This window comes from Rhea pennata, chromosome Z (assembly GCF_028389875.1).
Source record: "Rhea pennata isolate bPtePen1 chromosome Z, bPtePen1.pri, whole genome shotgun sequence".
NCBI classification, from domain to species: domain Eukaryota; kingdom Metazoa; phylum Chordata; class Aves; order Rheiformes; family Rheidae; genus Rhea; species Rhea pennata.
In genome coordinates, this window is record NC_084702.1 from 41,560,510 (window position 1) to 41,579,739 (window position 19,230).

A 19,230-nucleotide genomic window follows, 5' to 3' on the forward strand; every position below is an offset into this window, starting at 1 on the left:
ATACTGAATGTTTTAGATACAGTATCAGAGAAATACAGGTCTGGAAGGGATTTCTAAAGGTCACCTACGCCATCTCTCTGCACAGAGGCAGTAAGAAATACACTAAAACCCATCCCTAAGAGATGTTTGCTAAACCTCTATAATTGAAATTTAACTCCCATGGGAAGCATATTTCATTGTTTCACTGCCCTTACAGTTGGGAAGGTTATCTTATCTGTATCATTTTTACTACAAATATAGGCTAGTTTTAAGGATAAAGAGAAACTTCCCAATTATAATGATCATGAAATACCTCCAAGACTATCTAGAGAGGCCACTGCAATTTTCAAAGACATTCTAGTGAATTATACACATATAGCTATTTATTTCACCTCATCTTTTTTTAAAATAGCTTCTTTATCTGGATTCAGTTTAACTTTAAACACTTAGCAGGATGTAGATGTAAAGCTGATGCCAACTGACTATCCTGGATTACGCAAATTATACCTACCTATTAACAGTTGAAGGCCTACCACAAAAAAAGTATCACATAATTTATATGAATGATAGTCATGCGTTTTAAACACAGGGATGGAGTTCTGTATTCTACTCCAATAGGAAATCCTGACTTTGAACAAACTACAATCTTTTTCTATCTCACCTTTAAAAGGACAGTACTATTCATCTTAAATGTTTTTGTGATGACTACTATATGCAAATATAGTGCATATAGTGCATATATTAAATGAGGAGTGCAGCTTATTAACAGATTCACCAGATGATAAAGAACTATGACATGTCTATAAGCAAGTTTGACGGGAGACAAAGTATAAATGAGGAAATAAGATACCACTTCTTCCAAAATGATATTTTAGTATTGGCTTTTAATTTAATCTTAGTTGACTTCTGTTGATAGTATCTCATTTCTGTTCATAAAAAGTGCATTTCATATGCAGGATTTAAGATAAAAATAGATTAATTTCAATGTCAAATGAAGTACAGTAGCAACAGATGTGATACACTCTACAACTGTGTTAAAGCTACATTAAAATTAAATTGCTCTCTTTCACTGGATCCTGAAATTAGGGCATTTTGAATCCTGAATACCAATTATTTAGAATGCTAACTTTAGAATAGCCAAGTCGAGATACACAACAAACTGAATGCACTGTCATGGTTTGTTCAGTCATACACACAATAGTTAATATTATATTCTAAGTGTTTCTACTTTAAACCAAATCTCATCTAAATTCAGACCACATATATATTTCAAGCACAGATTTCTCTTTTCAGCATTGTTTAAGCACAAACCATATTCACATCAAAAAGGCTTGAGGCAGCAAGTGTCCTGGTTTGTGTATAAAATTGTTCTTCTATTATAGTAACAAATTTCTTATCATGGGATTTTTGCAATATTTTTCCCTTGATTATTTTTAAAAAATAAATAAAAAAATGCATGAAGATTTCAAATAGAATTAAAATTTCTTACAGTCACTATTTCACATTCTACATTATTTTTCCCAATTAAAAAAAATCTTTTGTTTTATAAATATTACTTTTATACATACAATATTGTTTCAGGCTTGCAGTCATGAAAACAGTTATACTGCTTGGCTTCTGGAAATACCCTGCCTTTAGCCTTGTTACGCACCTGAGATGTGTGAAACCGCCTCAATTACAAATATAGTACAGAAGACCTAGGGCCTGATCCTGCAATCGTTCTAAGCATCCTAAAACAGCCATTGTCAGCAATAAAGATGGGTGAATAGTGGAGGTGCAAGATTCTGCCGGACCAGGCCTTAAGTGTAAGTGCATTATACAACACACAAGGTGACATCTCAAAATAAAATACCATCTTTTCATGTAATGCAGAAGTAACACACACAATTTACATATAGTAATAATTTATTCTGAAATGTTCATTTTAGTCTCTGTTGAGACATCACCCATGTCTCATTAATAAAAGAGCAGCCATCTCACCTCAAATACCAGAATATACAACAAGTTACAGCATAGCAAAAAAATTCTACCTACTTTAAGATAAAATCTAGTTCAGGTAAAATAATTTTGTTCAAGGTTTTACAGTTACACAGTTTTCCTTTTGTTGCAGAGCACAAAAAGTGTAAATTGTTACACCATAGCTATCTATGCACATTATGTGACCACAGAAATGTTAATCATTACTTCAGAAAATGAACCGTCCGTTCCATTCATGCATAAAAGCAGGCTGGGATAGCTTGTTCAGCAGAAACCATATTACTGTGAATTTCACAGCCACATGATTAATTATTGGGTTAGATGGACTCACAAATACTAAAACTGAGTATACTTTTTTTGCATAAATAATACCAATTCTTCCCTGATGTAGTTTAGTCAGTCTGTAATCTAGAAATGATTGATAAAGCAATATGACTATCATCTCTATCTGTAATGTTCATGATTTCAAGACAAGCAATATTTAAAGGACTGTGGGATGGGAGGCTAATTAAATACATGTTAAACATACTGTACAAATATAATTGCATTAGCAATTTTACTCGAAACTGTCAAGCAGGTATCCCTCCAAAATATTACCAGTGAAGACAAAGTATACTATCAAATATGGCTTCCAGAACAAGGACCCTCTAACAAGAATCAAACCTATTTACAAAAAATAATAATAAAAAAAAATTAAACCAATCCCCAGTCTTTTTAAAGTTTCATTTGAAACAAAATTTTTCTCAATAGCTGCTGTAAATAATACATCATTTCTACTTTTTTTTTTTTTTTTTTTTTTTTTTTTGGATGTATTTAAACAGAAGTCACCAGGTAAGAGCCTGAATGGCGTTTTGGGCTCTGAGTTCCGCTGGCGTCTGTATTTTCTGTCTTCGAGTCGCGTTTCTTTGTGCTGTTATTTACTGGCGTTGGTATTTGTGATGGCCGAGCAGAACTGTTGTCAGCACTACTTTTCCTTGGGCTTGGATTGTAGTTGAAAGGAGTTACTCTTGCTGCAACAGCGCCGCTGGGGGAGCTATGTTTGCTGGAGCTGCTGGAACTGAACGGTGTACGCTCACTAACAGTACTTTCGTTATTTTCTGGTGCAGGAACAGGATTATTCTGCACAGGTTTTGCTTCAGTTCCTTTCTTGTCTGGACTGTCTATTTGAATAAATGAGTTCAGACGATTTTCTAAACCAATAGTACGAACAGGAACGCTTCCATTCCCTGCATTTTGTTTTTCTTGACTCTCTTTAGAATCTTTACCATTCACACCCCCTTTCTCTGAAACACTGTCAATAACAGGGGGAGTATTTCCAGTTGGGGACCTTCCAGATCGAGGATTATTAATTGGGCAGTCTTCTATCCTCACCCACACATCCTCTGTCTTAGAGACAGCTGGTGCCATCTGATAAATTAGAGTTTTGGAATCAGAGCTGTTTGTTGCTCCTGAGGAAGAATGCTGAGGATCATTCATTATTTGAGGAATTTCATTTTCTTTTATTTTTCTCCAAGTACCTTTTGCTGATGCTTGACTTTCTTTACTTTGCTTGGGTCCAGAAGCAGAACTTCCATGTTGCTTTTCATCTTCACTTTTTGCCTTTTCACTGGACTCGGAAGAAGCTGACAGAATTGAGGAAGAACTTCCAGTTCTTCGCCAAGTGCTGACACGAGGAAGTGATGAGGAATGCTTACTATGCTCACGTTTCCACGTTCCTGATCTATTGATTGGCAATCTAGATGGACTCTCAGAATGAGAACGAGCTATATCATGACGTTTCACTGGTCTCCCATCATATTCCACAGAAGGGCTCAGATTAGGGGGTAATTTTCGCCAACCACTAGTCTGGGCAGCTGAATGAGTGGATAAAGACATATCAGGAAGAGATGGACTTAAAACTGGTGTCTGTATTTGGGACCTAGTGGGAGAATCTGGCCTGGAAGGAGACAGAGATTCAAATGAAGCAGACTCTTCTAATTTCCGTCTTAGTGTTGGACTCGGAGCTTCTTTAATAAAAGTTGACTGACGAACCAGAACTGGTCTCTCAGATCTGTCAGATTCACTTCCGCTGGATTTTGCGGATGACACTCTAGACAGTTCAGTCTTTTTGTTGGATCCACCACTACTGAGAATCTGGTTTAATCCTTTTGAAGCAGACTCACTCCTGGGAATGCCACTGTTACTCTTAGGTAAGGCAGTTTGCTTTGTAAGGTTTTGCTGGCTCATCTGCCTGCCCGGTGATGTATATGACATTCTTCCCGAACTTGAAGATTTCGTTGAAGCTGTACTAGGAGATGATGTCCTTGGCAACTGAGACAGTTTGTTAGGAGGACTTATACCATTTCTTCCCGGGGAAATTGAGTTTCGACCTGGAGACTGCAGAGGCCTGCTTAATGGCTGCTGTTGAGGTCTGGAAGGAGTGGAGTCTCTAGATCCTGATCTAGAAGGTCCTTTACTTGACCCACCCTGTTGGGAGGGTTGCCTAGTTATTGGAGCTGGCTCAGGTTTCACTGATGACTTGACTCCTCTTGGAGAACTAGTGCAGCTTTGGCCTTCACTGGGACTCTTGGAGCTTGTGTTTTTCAGTGGGGGCCCCTTCTTGGAAACAGGGCTAGTACTTGAGGAACTATTTCGAACTCCCGGAATATGAATCATTGTCCTACCACGTGAAATTGAAGGCATACTTGTTTGTTGTGGTTGCTTTAGCTGGCTTGAAACTTCTGAATTGGAGCGAGCTTTTCCTGTAATAATACTTTTATATACTTTTTTCCCTCCTTTGATTCCCTTATTTTCAGACTCTACTTTTTTAGATTCCAATGTGCTCTTCTCCCCTGGCTTAAGAATTCTTGGACCTTTATTACTAGTAAAAGGTTTTTCTTCTTGGTCTGGGGTAAGATGAAATGGTGACCCTAGAGAAATACCAGATTTTAATGAAAGGATAGAATCAGAGTCTGATGAAGCTTGTCTAGACAGTGATGCAGCAGCTGCAGCTTGATGCAAGCTACTAACTATAGAATTTGCACCTTCTTGTATAGCTTTCCAATCAAAGTTCTCTGAATCAGGTGAAAAACCGTGTTCTGAATCCGGCCTCTGTATATCTCTCAAATCCAGCGTTAAATCTTCTGCCAGTATACCACCCATATTTCTGGAGTTATTTTTTTCACTTTCACTCTTTACTCTTGAAGGCTTTTTCTTTTTAGGCATAGCAGAACTAATGCATTCCTGCAAAAGATCATCTTCTGAGTCAATACTAAGGGAACTCAGGGAGCTGTTTCTAGAGAAACAGACAGGTGTATCTTCAACATGAAACGACTTAGGTGCGTAACCAGAAGTCTGAGGTCTGCTTGATTCTATCTGTGAATCAGGAGCCTCAGTTCGTTTTGCAGGTTCGCTTTCTTTGTTGTTATTGTTTTCTTGATCAATATCACTGAGGGAACTAAGAGATGAATTGCGAGAAAAACAAACAGGTGTGTTTTCAATAGCAAAATTCTGCATTTTCTCATCTGTAGCTGCTCCTCTGTCTGGAATATCTTTAGTTGACTGAGAGAAAGTTTTAGGCTGACTTCTGCCTGGTGGGTGTTTCTGACAGGCTTGCATCCTGTTACCTGGTTGCTGATTTGAAGACTGCTCAGTATTAGTACAGTCTTTGGTTTCTGTTTCCTTTGCTTCTTTTCCTTTTCTTAATTCTGCCTTTTCCCTTGAAAGGTCGACGTCATCATCATCAAAATCTAAAGAACTTAGGGAATCATTCCGTGAAAAACAGTAAGGAGTTCCCTCAATGGGTGTGTAATGATGAGGGGAATCAAATGCAAAGCTTCCTCTTACACGCTCTTCATTATTTGGAAGTTTTTCATTAAAATCTCTTGAATTATTTTTAAGATTTTTCTTTGCATCTCTATTTTCTGAATAGCTTCTTTCGTTATTAATGTTGCTTTTAGGCTCTGTATTTTTTCTTATACGTGCTCTGTATTCATTATTTTGGGGAGTAGGCTTTACTGGTGATGTTGGCTTCTTTTTCTCACCTTCTGATTGGTTTTTGTTACTTAGAGATGAAGACGCTTGTTGAATTTGATCCATTATCTTCTTCACTCGGAAAGGTTTGTGACTTTTTCCTTTTGGCATAGCTGAGTTAATACACTCAGCCAGAATATCACCCTCTTCTGTTTTGTCATCATCCAGTCCTGGGGCAGTCACAGTTGAGCTTTTTGCTCTCTGAGAGTCATCTGTACTTCTGCCTTCTGTAGGAATGGTATCTCTCTTTTCAAATTCCCCCGAGTCTGTCCCAGTACCCACATTCTCTACATTGGCCAACTCATTTGGTGGTGATTCTATTGTGAGATCGCTCAGAGATGTAGCTGTTGAAAAATTTATTGGCGTACCCTCAACACAATATACCCGTGGCATATCATCTCCAGGTGTAAAACTCACGTGCTTTTGAGATTGCAGTCTGCTTTGTGAAGGCAAAAGTTTGTAAACTGGCAGTTGGCTTGGCTTCCTGGCTACAGGAGGAGGTATTTTTGAAGCAGATGCTTGAGAAGGCTTTTTGGCTTTGCGTGAAGACTTTGTTGGCATTGCAGAAATAATACATTCTTCCAGTATTTCAATATCGTCGTCATCAGAATCATCCAGAATGTCTTTTTCTGCTTCAGTAGGCTTCTCTGCTTTATTCTCTTGGTTATCCTTTGCATCATCTGGCTGTTCTGGTTCTGCTTCGTTTCCATGCTCATTTTCATGTACTGGAGGCATTATTCTTAACTCTACGTCTTTCTGTATAAATGGTTCATCAAGACTCAGGGCACTTAGGCTAGAAGAGCAAGAAAATCCATCCGGTGTACTTTCTGTGGCAAAATGTAGTAACGTATCAGCATCTGGTAACACCTGTACTCTTTGAACAGCTGCATTCACAGCTGCCTGTCTAGGACCAGGTTCTCTCTTTTCTGCATTAGATGCTTTACCTTTAGCTGCTTCTCTCTTTACTTGAACTCCTTGAGCAGGGGGTGGAGTTTTACTTCTGCTTGGAGGCATTGTTTGTCCAGGGCTGTCTGGAAGATCACTGGGACTTATAATACCACTTACCATTCCACTGCAAGGCTCACTTTGAACTGAACTAGCAATTGAACGGCTTTCAAAACTATCCAGGGAACTTACAGAAGTACATCTGCTGAACATCAGTGGAGTCTCCTGCACATAATGTTCTGGTGGACTTTTAGGGGTCTGCGCACCGCTCTTTGAGGGAGATTTGGCACCTGAAGAGAATTCAACAGCTTTATGTCTAGAGGAATCAGAAGGAGATAAACTAGAAGTCTGAAGTCTGCTGGATTTTGTTCTAATGTGTTGTGATGTTGATGCGACTTCACTTACTGCACCTTCTGTAGACAAAGTCCCATTGTTCTCTTTTAGTTCTGCTATCTGTAGTGTGTTACTAGCATCCGTCACACGGGCGGATTGATCACGCCCCATTTCATCTTCAGCTGATGACAAAGATGACAAAGAGCTACATCTTGAAAAACATATCGGAGTATCTTCCACACAGTAAGTTTGTATAGTTTCCTGATTAATAGAGGGAGTTTTGCAGGAGGCAGTCTTTGGAGCATGACCACCTCTGCTCTGTGCTGAACTTGGGTGAAGCTGATTCTGTCTCTTTGAACTAGCTGAAGAGGCTGATGCGTTCCCACTACTTGAGGAAATATGGTCAGTTTTAGTGCTTTGCACTGATGAGCTCTTTGAAAAAGTAAAAGATGGCTTCTGAGAAGATGGAGGAACTTCTGTTGAATATTTTAGACTATAATCAATAGGCTGATCTACATGATGTTCCTCTTCATTGTACTTTATGCTATAATTGGTTGGTCTGTCTTCTTCCTCTTCATGTTGTTCCTCCTCAGAATAGCGCTCACTGTAGTTTGTTGGCTTATCATCATCATAATCATCAACCTGGCACAAGGACTGGCTCACCTTCTGATTCATTCCAAGAGCAGAGCCTACTCTGTTCTGATCTGAACCATTGGATCCTCTTGATCTAAAAGAAGAAACACACTCTTGTTGTCCAAAAGGCGACTGATATTTCATGTGTTTATCATCTCCGCTTTCAGTATATACGGGGTAAGTTGCATTTTGGCTCCTTGACTGCCTTTGTTCGTTTTGCTTTATTTCATCATCTATGATGTGCTTAGGCCTTGCCCATCTTTCATTCTGAGAGGGACTCTGCCTTCCAGAATTTAACTGTTCATCCGAGTATTTAAGACTATAATTAATAGGTGTGTCCAGCTCTCCATCATTGTCATCCATATGATTTGCACTATGTATCTTATGTGCCAAGTCAGCTGGGTACTGACCATAACTACAAAATTTACTTTCATCATCTTCAGAGTATGATTCAATGGAAGGTTTCATTTGGCCTCTTTTACCATAGCCGTCACTGCTGCTGACACTATTTAAGCTATCATTTGAAGCTCTCTTGTATTCCATTTTTGCATAAGGCACAGGACATGTCCTGCTGGAATTTTCAGATTTAGGAAAGTATGTATTTGAGTGAGTATGGGCAGTGGCTGTCCTTCTTGGGGCATTTCTGTCTTCTGACAAACAGTGCATTTCAGAAGTGGAACCAGAACTTCTGTCTTCTTGTGGAATATGCATGCTTGTTACTTCTTCCATAACTTTGGCAATCTGAGCTGCAGCAGTAGAAATCTGCATTCCTATTCTCTTAGAGGAGTTCCCAGTATTCTCTGTAGCTGGGTGATAGCTGTTTAAACCCACTGCACGATCCCTATCAAGACTTCTGTCTTTTTCAGATCGAGAACTTTCTGTATTTCCTCTATTGGAGGAAGAAGAGCCAGGCAATACTGTAGTATTTAAATATGGTGAAAGTACAGTCACATTACTAGTATTAAAACTCTCTGATCTGCAAATCCCATCATCGTGCCGACTGGAGTCCAAGACATACTCACTGTATATATTTTGCTTATGTCTCTGCTTATTACGGTGAGAAGTTTTGGGGCTTAAATTATCAATGTTGTCAAAAGTCTCTGATAAATGTTGAGCATCTAATTCTGCTTCCAGTGCCTTTTGTTTTCTAACATGAAGAGATGGTAAGCTTGATCCTGGAGACATAATATTGGCATCTTTGTATTTTGCTGGCCTATTTGCCATCAGGTTTCTTAGAGCTGCAGCACTGCCCATTGCTATCATTTTGTGTTTTGAGTGAATGAGATTTTTGAGCATGCTTACTGCTCCCATGTCCCACAGTGCCTCCTGATCCTTTGCGTTTCGTGCAGAAAGATTCCAGAGGGTCCCACATGCATTACTGACTATTGTCAAACTGTGTGACTTCAGGTGCTGTAGCAAGGTTTGTAAACAGCTGTTCTCTCTCAAGATTTGCCTGGTGTTGAGCAATTGAAAACAAGAATTAGTAAGTGGCACTTCAACAAGTGAAGTGACAAAACAACTGAAAAACTTACTAAGCTATAAGCAAGTTTAGTCCTTAGTAAAGATAGAATATGCTTTCTCCTCAGCAAATATACCTTATTTTCCTCAATTTTAATCTGAATGTAATTGAATTCTGCTACGGAAATGAATAATTTGCTCCCACGTAATGCTCTCCATATGAAACAATTTTCCATTCCAGGTGGTTTCTTGTGGCTAGTGTAACTGATGAATTTCTCTCTCCAGGAAAACCTTTTAGCACAATTCATCATTTAACAAGTAGCAAATACACTAATTGTTTTATATAGTCTGGTTATCTAAATGGAATACCTGCCTTATCAAATCTATTTAAAAAGTTAATCCTTAATTACTATACTTAGTACAAGCATTCATATTGGAACTCAGTCAAACAAAATGTCTGGTAAATACACTTTTGGTATCACTATAGATTTTCAGAAAACAAGAAAGTATATTTACCTGTGGTCCTCATTGGTAGCAATTAAGCTAGAAACATTTCTTAATATTCCTCCTCCACTTTCAATGATGGCTAAAGTATTTGTTTGGCTCCTGTATGTCAGTGTGCCAACTAGAAATGCAAGAGCACCATCAACAGCACATATATCAGCTTTGTTCTCAGTGCAGTGTGCTGACAAATTCCATAAGGCACTCAAAACACTTTTTAAGGTGGATTCCTAGGAAAATAAAGTGACAGAATTAGGGAATTTTCAACTATTGGTCATAAGCCCTCAGTAATATAAAAATCAGCTTCAATTAGATTTTAACAAACTTGGTTTTGTAGCTCCCATGGATGCAAGGATACTTTTGAAAATGTGAACCAAGATTAAACAAAAGCAGTAATTCCTGCTGAGCCTGTAAACAGCCTGAAAATGCAGCCTGGAGAAACAAACTGCTTCACTGATTCTATCTCAGACTTGCAAACAACAAAATTCATTGACCATGGAATTTGGCTTCTTTCTAGTTATCTACAGAACGTTTTCTTTGGCATAAAATCTCTACACATTGTATACTGATGCCCAATATTTGCTTTCTGTTTTCCTGCATATGCCACTCTCTCTCTAGTTTTCCCTCACAAATACAAACTAAGTGGGTTTCAGTTTCTGCTTTCTGTGCTGATAAACTAGAGGCAGGCGGCACTGCACACAGAACTACTTTTGTTTGCTTTTCTCTCCTTTCCTCAACTATGAATTTGTTATTGCTTGCCAGAAAGTTTGAACCACAATACTTGTCAATTGCCGTAACAGTAAAAAGGGTCTGTAGACTAGCAGGCAAGGGACTCTGGGCCAGAATATAATCTTATCTGGTTACCAAGTATACTCCTACAGAATGGTGGAAGTGGAAGCTTATTTATTCACAAAATCAGAAGATGGTTTTATTAAATGGCAAATTATAAAAAAAAATTATCGGAATGTGCCAGTAGAACAGCACAGCTCATGAAACTGAACAGTGAAAGCTATCAATAAAAAAAATATATAAATATAATAAATCAATAAAAAATATAAATAAAATTCCAGAAATGATAGGGATTTTCAGATGTCATTGCTACGCTGTAATCAGCTGCAGCCCAATTAACTCAAAGCAAACCTCCTCTTCAAAGGAAATTGCCTAAAACTTACCTAAATATCTCAAATATTTGACCAATTGCTTATGTCAAAAAGGATAATATCTGTATTTTGTGTAAAATCAATACAATCTCTTCAAAACTTATAACCATTTACATATGATACCTTCTTAACTTCTAAAGCACATTCCATCAATGCTTTAACACTTCCAACTTCACGTAGAGTCTTTTTACTGTTTACATCTGCTCGCCAGGACAAGTTTCTCAACACACTTGCAATGACCTGGCAAAACAAGAAATAAAAATAATGCATTTCAATATAGCTATTTCTGTAATAGGTTATCAGCAAATCCTCCTGGATTTCTGGAACACTATGGAATCCATTAACAATGGTAATGTTCAGCTACCAAACTTTTGCTGAAACTTGTTTTTCATTCTATTCCTAGATAGATTGCCCCAACACTTCAGTATTAAGTTTGATCAAAAGGTACTGGCTTTTGTGTGTGTGTACGTAAAACAGAGATTTGAAAGCAGGTTCCCTGCTTTCCATGCTGGCTGAAAAAATGGATCAAATATTCAGATTTGCGCTCTATTCTGAGGTCTGTTGTAGACGTTTTATGTAATCTCCGGAGAGAGATTTATACTATCTTTTTCTCAGCCTTTCCAGTTGCAAACAGGACAATGGTACTTACCTGTCTCTCAGAGGTAGGGTATGATTACTTTTAAAGCTCTTTGAAGTCATTTAAAAATACACTGTGATAATCAGAATAGATATCCATAGAAGATGGGTAGCAATTCAGCCTAAGTTCTGGTTCTCATCAGCAACTAGACTGAGGTGCTCCAAAGTAAAATGAAGCTGGCACTAGAATGAACAGTCCTTAATATTTAACTCCATCCATTTATGGACAAGCATAAGCATGTATATCCTTCATAAAACATATTTGATAGTATACTTTTATCTGTAGCTTTTCTTGTCATAGAAGTGCATAAGCTTTTTAAAATTACTGAACTACTGGTCTTGAAATTTAATGCTTAATTTAAATTTGTTGGTTTTCACTACATCGATAATTTCCTTGGTATTACAATTAAAAGTAGTCATGGGCACAATTTAACTGTGTTATATCATTCCTTATGTTGTTTTATGTCTCATGTCCTCATTTGTTTATGGTCAAAACAGGGTCTCTTGCAATACTTGTAACAGTCTTTCAATACATACAATATTCTTTCAATATAAATACCTTTCAGTACTTAAAATCAGTAATTTCACCCACCAAATCTTTTCTGCTTTTTGACCAGTATGTGATAATAATTAAAAAAAACCCCATCTATTCCGCATTATTCTTTGCTTTTTAAACCCTTGCTGCACTGAGCAGATGATTTTGTTGACTTGTCACCACAGCAGTTTCAGGCTCTTGTTTTAAATGAACTGCAGGCATTCATAAAAGTAGTAATGCATATGAACAGTTGAAATTATTCCTTCCAATATGCAGTACTTTCTATTTAAATACTGAATCTCACATGCTGCTAATTTTAAGATGTTTTAAACACCTCTGAATTTCCTCAATGTCCTTTAATCTTGATAAATCCATGTAATTGTACTATGCTGAGCTCCTGCAGCTTACTTTCTTTTCAAGAGTACATATCTGTAATATCTGTCCTAACACCAAATCAGAGACTTGTTTTGTAGTTTTAACTAGTTTCTCAATTGTATTTAGTTAGCTCCTCCTCTAGTGGGGAAAAGTCTGAGAGATAAAGCCAATTATATTTAAAAACAGCCCTTTAACATATCTCCTGGTGATTCACTCAAACTGGAAGAGTTTTCTCTTCCAAAAGACGTTCCAATTTCTTTACATTATCTATTTTCCAAAGTGAACTATAATTTCATATTTAATAATTTTAAACAATCTCCATACTACCGAAGAACAGGTTGTGCTCTAAACTCTCAGGGTCCCCTAAACACTTTACAAGATAAAAAAAAAAAAAAAAGATTGCTTATTTACTGGATATTTTTCTTCACATGGCATGAGCCATTGGCACTGCTGACACAATGTTCTTCTGGGAGGTGCTGGTGCAGAGAGCTGGTATGTATGTACTAACAGAACAACTCCATCAAGTGTAATGTAGCTTGTCCTCTAAAATAGAGCACTCTCTACTATTATTCTTCTATTATTTATCTGCTGCTAGAGTGGAAGGAACCTCGGATGCCACAATACTGCGTTAACCATCAGTGTAATCCCAGTCTGTTAGCACTATCAGGTGTAAACTGAGAGAATCACAGATTGCTCAAACTCATCTTGAAAACTGGACTTCCACTAACAGATCATTCATAAAAATTAGTTGTAAAGCCCATAAGCAGCATGTACTTTGGTGAAAGAAACAGAATTTGACCTACAGAGTTAAGCATTCTTACAGTAACAAGATTGTACTTGGTAATTTACAAAACAAAGATAGAAACTTCGCGTTAAAGATAACATAACTTAATGCTGACAAGACAACAAAACAACAACGCTTCAGGAAAAAAGAGAAGAGTCAGAGCATACTAGAGACTCCATGAAAGAGTGTATGAATTCAAACATAAAAATAACTTGCAGAGAGGCAAAATAAGTAGAATGAAAATAAACATTAGGAAAGGAGAGAAAAGATACAATAATTCAATATAACACAATGAAAAGGAAGAGATGCAAGATGATGGAAATGTCTAAGATAAGGGAATATCTCATCTTAAAAGGAAGTTACCTGTTGCAAGTCTTCGCTTTCAGATTTTAATTGGGCTACAAGAGCTCTCATGCAGCCCTTCATAGAACATAACGTAGCCTGTTAGGAATCATGAGAAAAAAAAAAGGAGAATTAAAATAGCAGATTAGGCAGCTTGATTGTGCATAATGCTTTTATATTTTAAAGCTAATCATTTCTGAAATTTAACATAGCTGAGTTTTTAAAATAAGCTGCCAACAACAGATATTTGGTCTATAACTTTTAAAAAGTTGAACATAATTGTCAGGTTCTATTCCGGAAAATACGTGCATACTAAAGGTGTGTTAAATTTTGTATTTTTGACAAGACTAAGGCCAAACTTGAAACACTACTGGTTTACAAGCCATCTTTACTATGTCCTAGATAATACACTGGATACTCATCTGTAAGCTGGTAATGCATTGTTACCGGCTGCCTACGAGTCTCACAATCTTAACTTTGTGAATCTTTTATCAGATAGTAGTATGAACATTTAAAGCTTAGACAAATACATCAACATTCCTGGCACTTGAAGAACAAATTGCCTTTTTAAGTAACTGAAAAACTGTAAGGCTTACATTAGAAATTGTTTGTGACAAAGTACAACTGAATTAAATTAAATTAATTTTTCAGAAGGAAAACTGATACTCATCAGCTGTACAACACATTTATATCACTGAGTAGCTTTGTTCATGCTACAAACCCAGAAGCTTCAGCCTTGCAGCAATTACTAATCAGATGATTTCAAGAGCCACTATTTTGTGAAGACTTCATTTGTAGCAGGGATTTATGCTTTACCGTATTTAAACTTAGAACAAAAAGTGAGAAATATGAAATACAATTTTATTTCCATTCACTCTTGAAATGTCTTCTGTTAGAGTATAAAGATAAAAGTCTTGTTTGAATTAACTTATTTTAAGATCTGTATCTTGGAAAACTCTGAGACAAGAAATTATTAAAAAAATTTTATCATTTGAAAGCAAGGTCTGTGTTAGAAATCAGGGCATCTATTTTCTCCTCCAGTTATTTGAAGTAGTGCCCATTATAAGCCAGATATTTTCCAAATATTTAAGAAAGAGCATTCTTCCATACTGAAGAGAATTGCAAAAATTCATCAGACAATAATAGTATCATTCAGTAACAACTAAAAAATTTGACTCAACTAACAGTTTTAGTTCCTAATTCTCAGAAAAAAACAATCATTATCCATAATCATTAGTCCAAAATCATCAGGTGCTATACATTATGGAAATACCTAGTATATTGTTCATACAGAAATAAAATCAATAGATAAAATCCTGAGTTTCAGTGAGAAATTAAAAGTAGCTTCATTTAGTATGAACGCTGATAGTATACTTTTGTGATATAACATTCAATTTGTGGCATTCTCCATTGGTAACAGGATGGAATGGCACAATTCTTTGGGAATTTCTGTTGTGAATCCAAATGCAAGTAATATCCTATCCCGGAGATTTTCATCACACACAATTCAGAACAACAATTCAAACACAGCTGTGAACTGAAATTATCATATGCCTGAAATTCCACTCTTACCTTGTTTGCCACGTCTCCAAAAGTCAAGTTTGTCAGAGCCATTCCAGCATACCTTCTTAATGTAACACTATAGTGGTCATTTGTAAGTCCATACATTTCACAATCTACTTGCAATAGCTCTGCAATGGCCTGCAAACCTCCTTTAGAAAGAAAAAAATACAAATAATAATAATAATAAAAAAAATCAAGCCTAATCTGAGACTACAGTATACACACTCCAGAGAAAATTACACTCATATGTATAGAAACAATCTCAAATATGTAAAACCCAAAAGGCTTGGAAGGATAAACAATAATTTCTTAAACATACTGTTAAATACTGACTCTGGATCTTGAGTCCTATGCTTAAGTACATACAGAAAGGCCTGGCAGCACGATGCTGAGATGATGGGAGAAAGGTGGGAAGAGGAGCATTTTTGAAAAGGTAAGAAGCACAACTATCTTTTAATTTCACCCAGTAAAAAATCACATTTGGTAGATGAACTCATACCAATTACATAAGACTATTCAGAAAATCTGAGTTTAAAATTAAAATTAAATAAATTATTAATTTAGTAATTATTACTGATTTTATTTTCAAAATACACAGAATATTTTCACTGATAATAAAAAGTGGCACAGAACTGACAGAGGATGGACTACAAAGTTCAGCCTGTTACACAGGAACCTGTCGATATGCTTAACTCATGACACAACCCTCCCAAAAAGGAGTCTCCATTTTAAGTCCAATACATCTAAAATCACAAACGTTTCCACAAAGATAATACTCCTCCAAAATTCACAGTTCATGCTAGGAAAAAGAGTAACTTGCTTAATAACCTTCCCAGTGGGAAACTGTCTAGCTATAAGTTCATTTTAAGCTCATCAGTCGCTGACAGAAGAACTCCTGATACAAATGAACTGATGATTGTTCAAATGAATGGTAAAAAAGTTTCATATTCGGTGAAGGTTACAAGAAAGGAATGTCAGCACTCCCAGCAAGCCTTTCAAATGAAGCTAGAGAAAAACATTTGCTCTTACCAAGCTCATTCATTGCATGCCTGTGTTCTTCATCAAATGAAAGTTTCATCAAAACACATACTGCAGGACAGATCTGATGATCAACTGGAGCTGGCACTGATAAGGAAATAGGTAACAATTAATATTTCCTAGGTGTACTGTTTTGCTTAGATCATAAGCTTTCCAGAAGGAATCTTATCTTAAGATACATAAATTACTATTTTTTTCATGGCTTGAATTACTGTGAGGATGAAAGAATAGACAACTAATTAGGAACACTGATAATAAACATGTATACACAAAGGCCCATGATTACATCTCTGTACTAGAAATAAGTACATTTGATGCTGAAAAGACTTTTCATGAAAAAGAACTTAGGGACAATTCTGAATGCATATATTTGTAAGAAATATGACTTCAAGGAAAAAAAAGATTAATTAATTTGGAAAAATAATAAACTTAGTGACAAATTGATAAATTTAAAATTTCTGGAGGCATTAAATAGTACAACACCTAAGGTGAAGCTGTTTCCTTGGGTCTCCTCTTCAAGTCCTTATGAATAGTTAATTAAATCCTTTGTTTCATAACTGAGAACTTTTGAAGTTCATAATTTCGTAACTAGACTGTCTAAAGCACAAATTGTATTGGTACCACTTATCAGCCTCAGTTCTGCAAAACGATTCTTGCACTAAACTCCAACACCTATGACGGAGCCCACTGATTTCAGCAGTATTACTGACATAGAGGTACACAGCATGTATTTAAAAAATGGCAACTCTAAACCTCCATTAGTTCAGAAAAAGCAGTTAGCTAATCCTGAAGAGGTTTATTTATTTATTTTAAACTGCTGTTCTCTGAGAAAATTCAATTCATTTAAATGGTCACTTCTCCAGTAGCTTAATACTAAAATTTCTTATGTACAACATTTTAAATAATAGTTTACATAATACTGAACAGACTAGAATGAGACTAAGTTTTTCCTTCTCCTAAGGTATATAAGGCTCCTGAGTGAAGAGCCATTTGGGATTATTTATTTATTTAGATACATTTCATTACACATTAAAATGTAAAATAGCACTGAGCATAAAATTTAATATTAGTTTGTAGATTATAAATATAAAACCCTAAAATTGTTTCTGGAAACCACATCAAAGCCAATGATTTAAAGACCAAATTTATAAATGAGATGTCATATCTGTAATAGATACTATTTTCTAATCTACCTCAACTTAAAATATATACATATATATTTAAAAGAAACCTAACATATATTCAACAAGAAATCAGATTGAACTGTTTTGTTTTTTGAATTCACTGTTTTCAAATTCTCTCTTAAACATTCATATACAGTTCCTGGAACTTACTTGGGTTTTTGTCTTGGTCCATGCCTTGTTCGTGCGCCTCCTGCCATTCCCAGCAGGTTTCACAGTAAGCACGGATTTGCTCCAAAAGGTGGAGCACGCGGATTTCCCGTCTGCCTCGCTTGTCATCAGGCTGGGAATGAATGATGTTATGCAGGGCAGCACTGGCTCTGGCACGGGCCTCTTTACTACCACGAGAGTTTCCTAACAAGACAGAGTCTTTATCGTTGCCATGTAAAAGCTGGATGAGGAGGGGAAGACATCCAGACTGACGCATGGCGATGCAGCTGTCTTGGGAGCTAGACATTGCTAGCAAAGTTCGCGACATGTCATCCTTATCGTGAGTACCAAGCATTGACAACAGTGAATACACCATTTCCACCTGCAGGTCAAACGATTTTAAAAACACAGTTACATTTAAAAATACACGTTAAATCAGATTAAAATGAAGTTCTGAATGGTATAACTGAACAAAAAAGAAAATGTATTTATATAATGGTGCCCCTTAGAAATAATTAAATAAGTACTGTCAGGTCTTCACCATTTATAATGTTAATAAATCTCACTTAGTGGTTAAATGGCTAGAATAACTGGGTGGTAAGTATATGTAAGTACAGCAATCTACAAGATTAATCATGAAGACTTCTAATTTTCAGTATATTTCTTTAGCTCTTTGTACAACGGAAAGTGCTTTAGTTTGGAGGTGCTAGAATGTATTTAAAACAAATTTTATCTCAAAAAGAATGCTCTGTATGAATCACACTTTCAGTTAAAGATGCTCTTCAGTGAAAAAATAAAATTATTTGATATATGGAATTAATACAGTTATCCTAGACAAAGAATAAGTTTGATTACATTACCTTTCATTTTACAGGGAACTAAAAATTATCTTACACACACACAAAAAATTTCTTTTAAAAACATTTCAATTAACCAATCATTTTTTGTTAGCATAAACAACTTGGATATGGGCCAGATTATTTACAGCTAACACAAAATTGACTAGGTCAGTTAAGCTTTCTTCAAGTTTACGTGGATAAAAGGGGAACAAAATGTTTGTTTAATATAAAAGCACTAAGCATTTGTCAAATTAAATCAAGCCACTAGAAAACCAGCATTACACATTAAACTCAGAACCACCAAATTTCAATTCAAAAATAGCAATTTTTGAGGTGTTCCCTTGGTTGTCATATAATACAGTGGTCAACGCACTCTGAAGTTTGTCTTTACCATTCCATTTTCTTCAATAACTTTAAACTGAGAAATTTATTTGGTTCTTTTAACGAACTTTTAATAGAAACAATATGACTTACAGGATAACATCAGATACTATCTAGATACCCAAAGCTCCTCAAGCTAACAAAAACATTAATGTTCCAACACATAGCACAGCTTATTGAAACTATCAAAGGGAACTGACAGGTAGCAGTGGGTGTGTTTCTTTAGAATACATCAATTCAGCAAGAAATGAGACTTGTGGACTGCTGGACAAAGTTTCCTAATAATAACTACATTTTTTGCATTGGTTACCAGATCAATGAAAGATTTGATTTTGTTTCTTCCGAGACAATTGTTATGTCTCTGAAGGCTAGTTATACAAAAATTGGATGGCAGCGAGTCCGTTAAAAT

The 19,230-nt window shown here is 36.2% G+C and overlaps 1 protein-coding gene across 3 annotated transcripts in view; it reads right to left on the minus strand.

Moving 5' to 3' along the window:
* Positions 1-1,866: 1,866 nt before the first annotated feature.
* APC (APC regulator of WNT signaling pathway) overlaps positions 1,867-19,230 on the minus strand; it is a 98,353-nt gene continuing 80,989 nt past the window's right edge. For all 3 annotated transcript variants that reach the window (XM_062600674.1, XM_062600671.1, XM_062600672.1), the window contains exons 10-16: positions 17,605-17,983; positions 16,262-16,357; positions 15,242-15,381; positions 13,691-13,768; positions 11,121-11,237; positions 9,853-10,067; positions 1,867-9,331 (exon numbers count right to left, since the gene is read on the minus strand). In XM_062600674.1, coding sequence (XP_062456658.1) covers positions 2,770-9,331; positions 9,853-10,067; positions 11,121-11,237; positions 13,691-13,768; positions 15,242-15,381; positions 16,262-16,357; positions 17,605-17,983 — 7,587 coding nt within the window. In that variant the 3' untranslated portion in view covers positions 1,867-2,769. The remainder of the gene's footprint in view (positions 9,332-9,852; positions 10,068-11,120; positions 11,238-13,690; positions 13,769-15,241; positions 15,382-16,261; positions 16,358-17,604; positions 17,984-19,230) is intronic.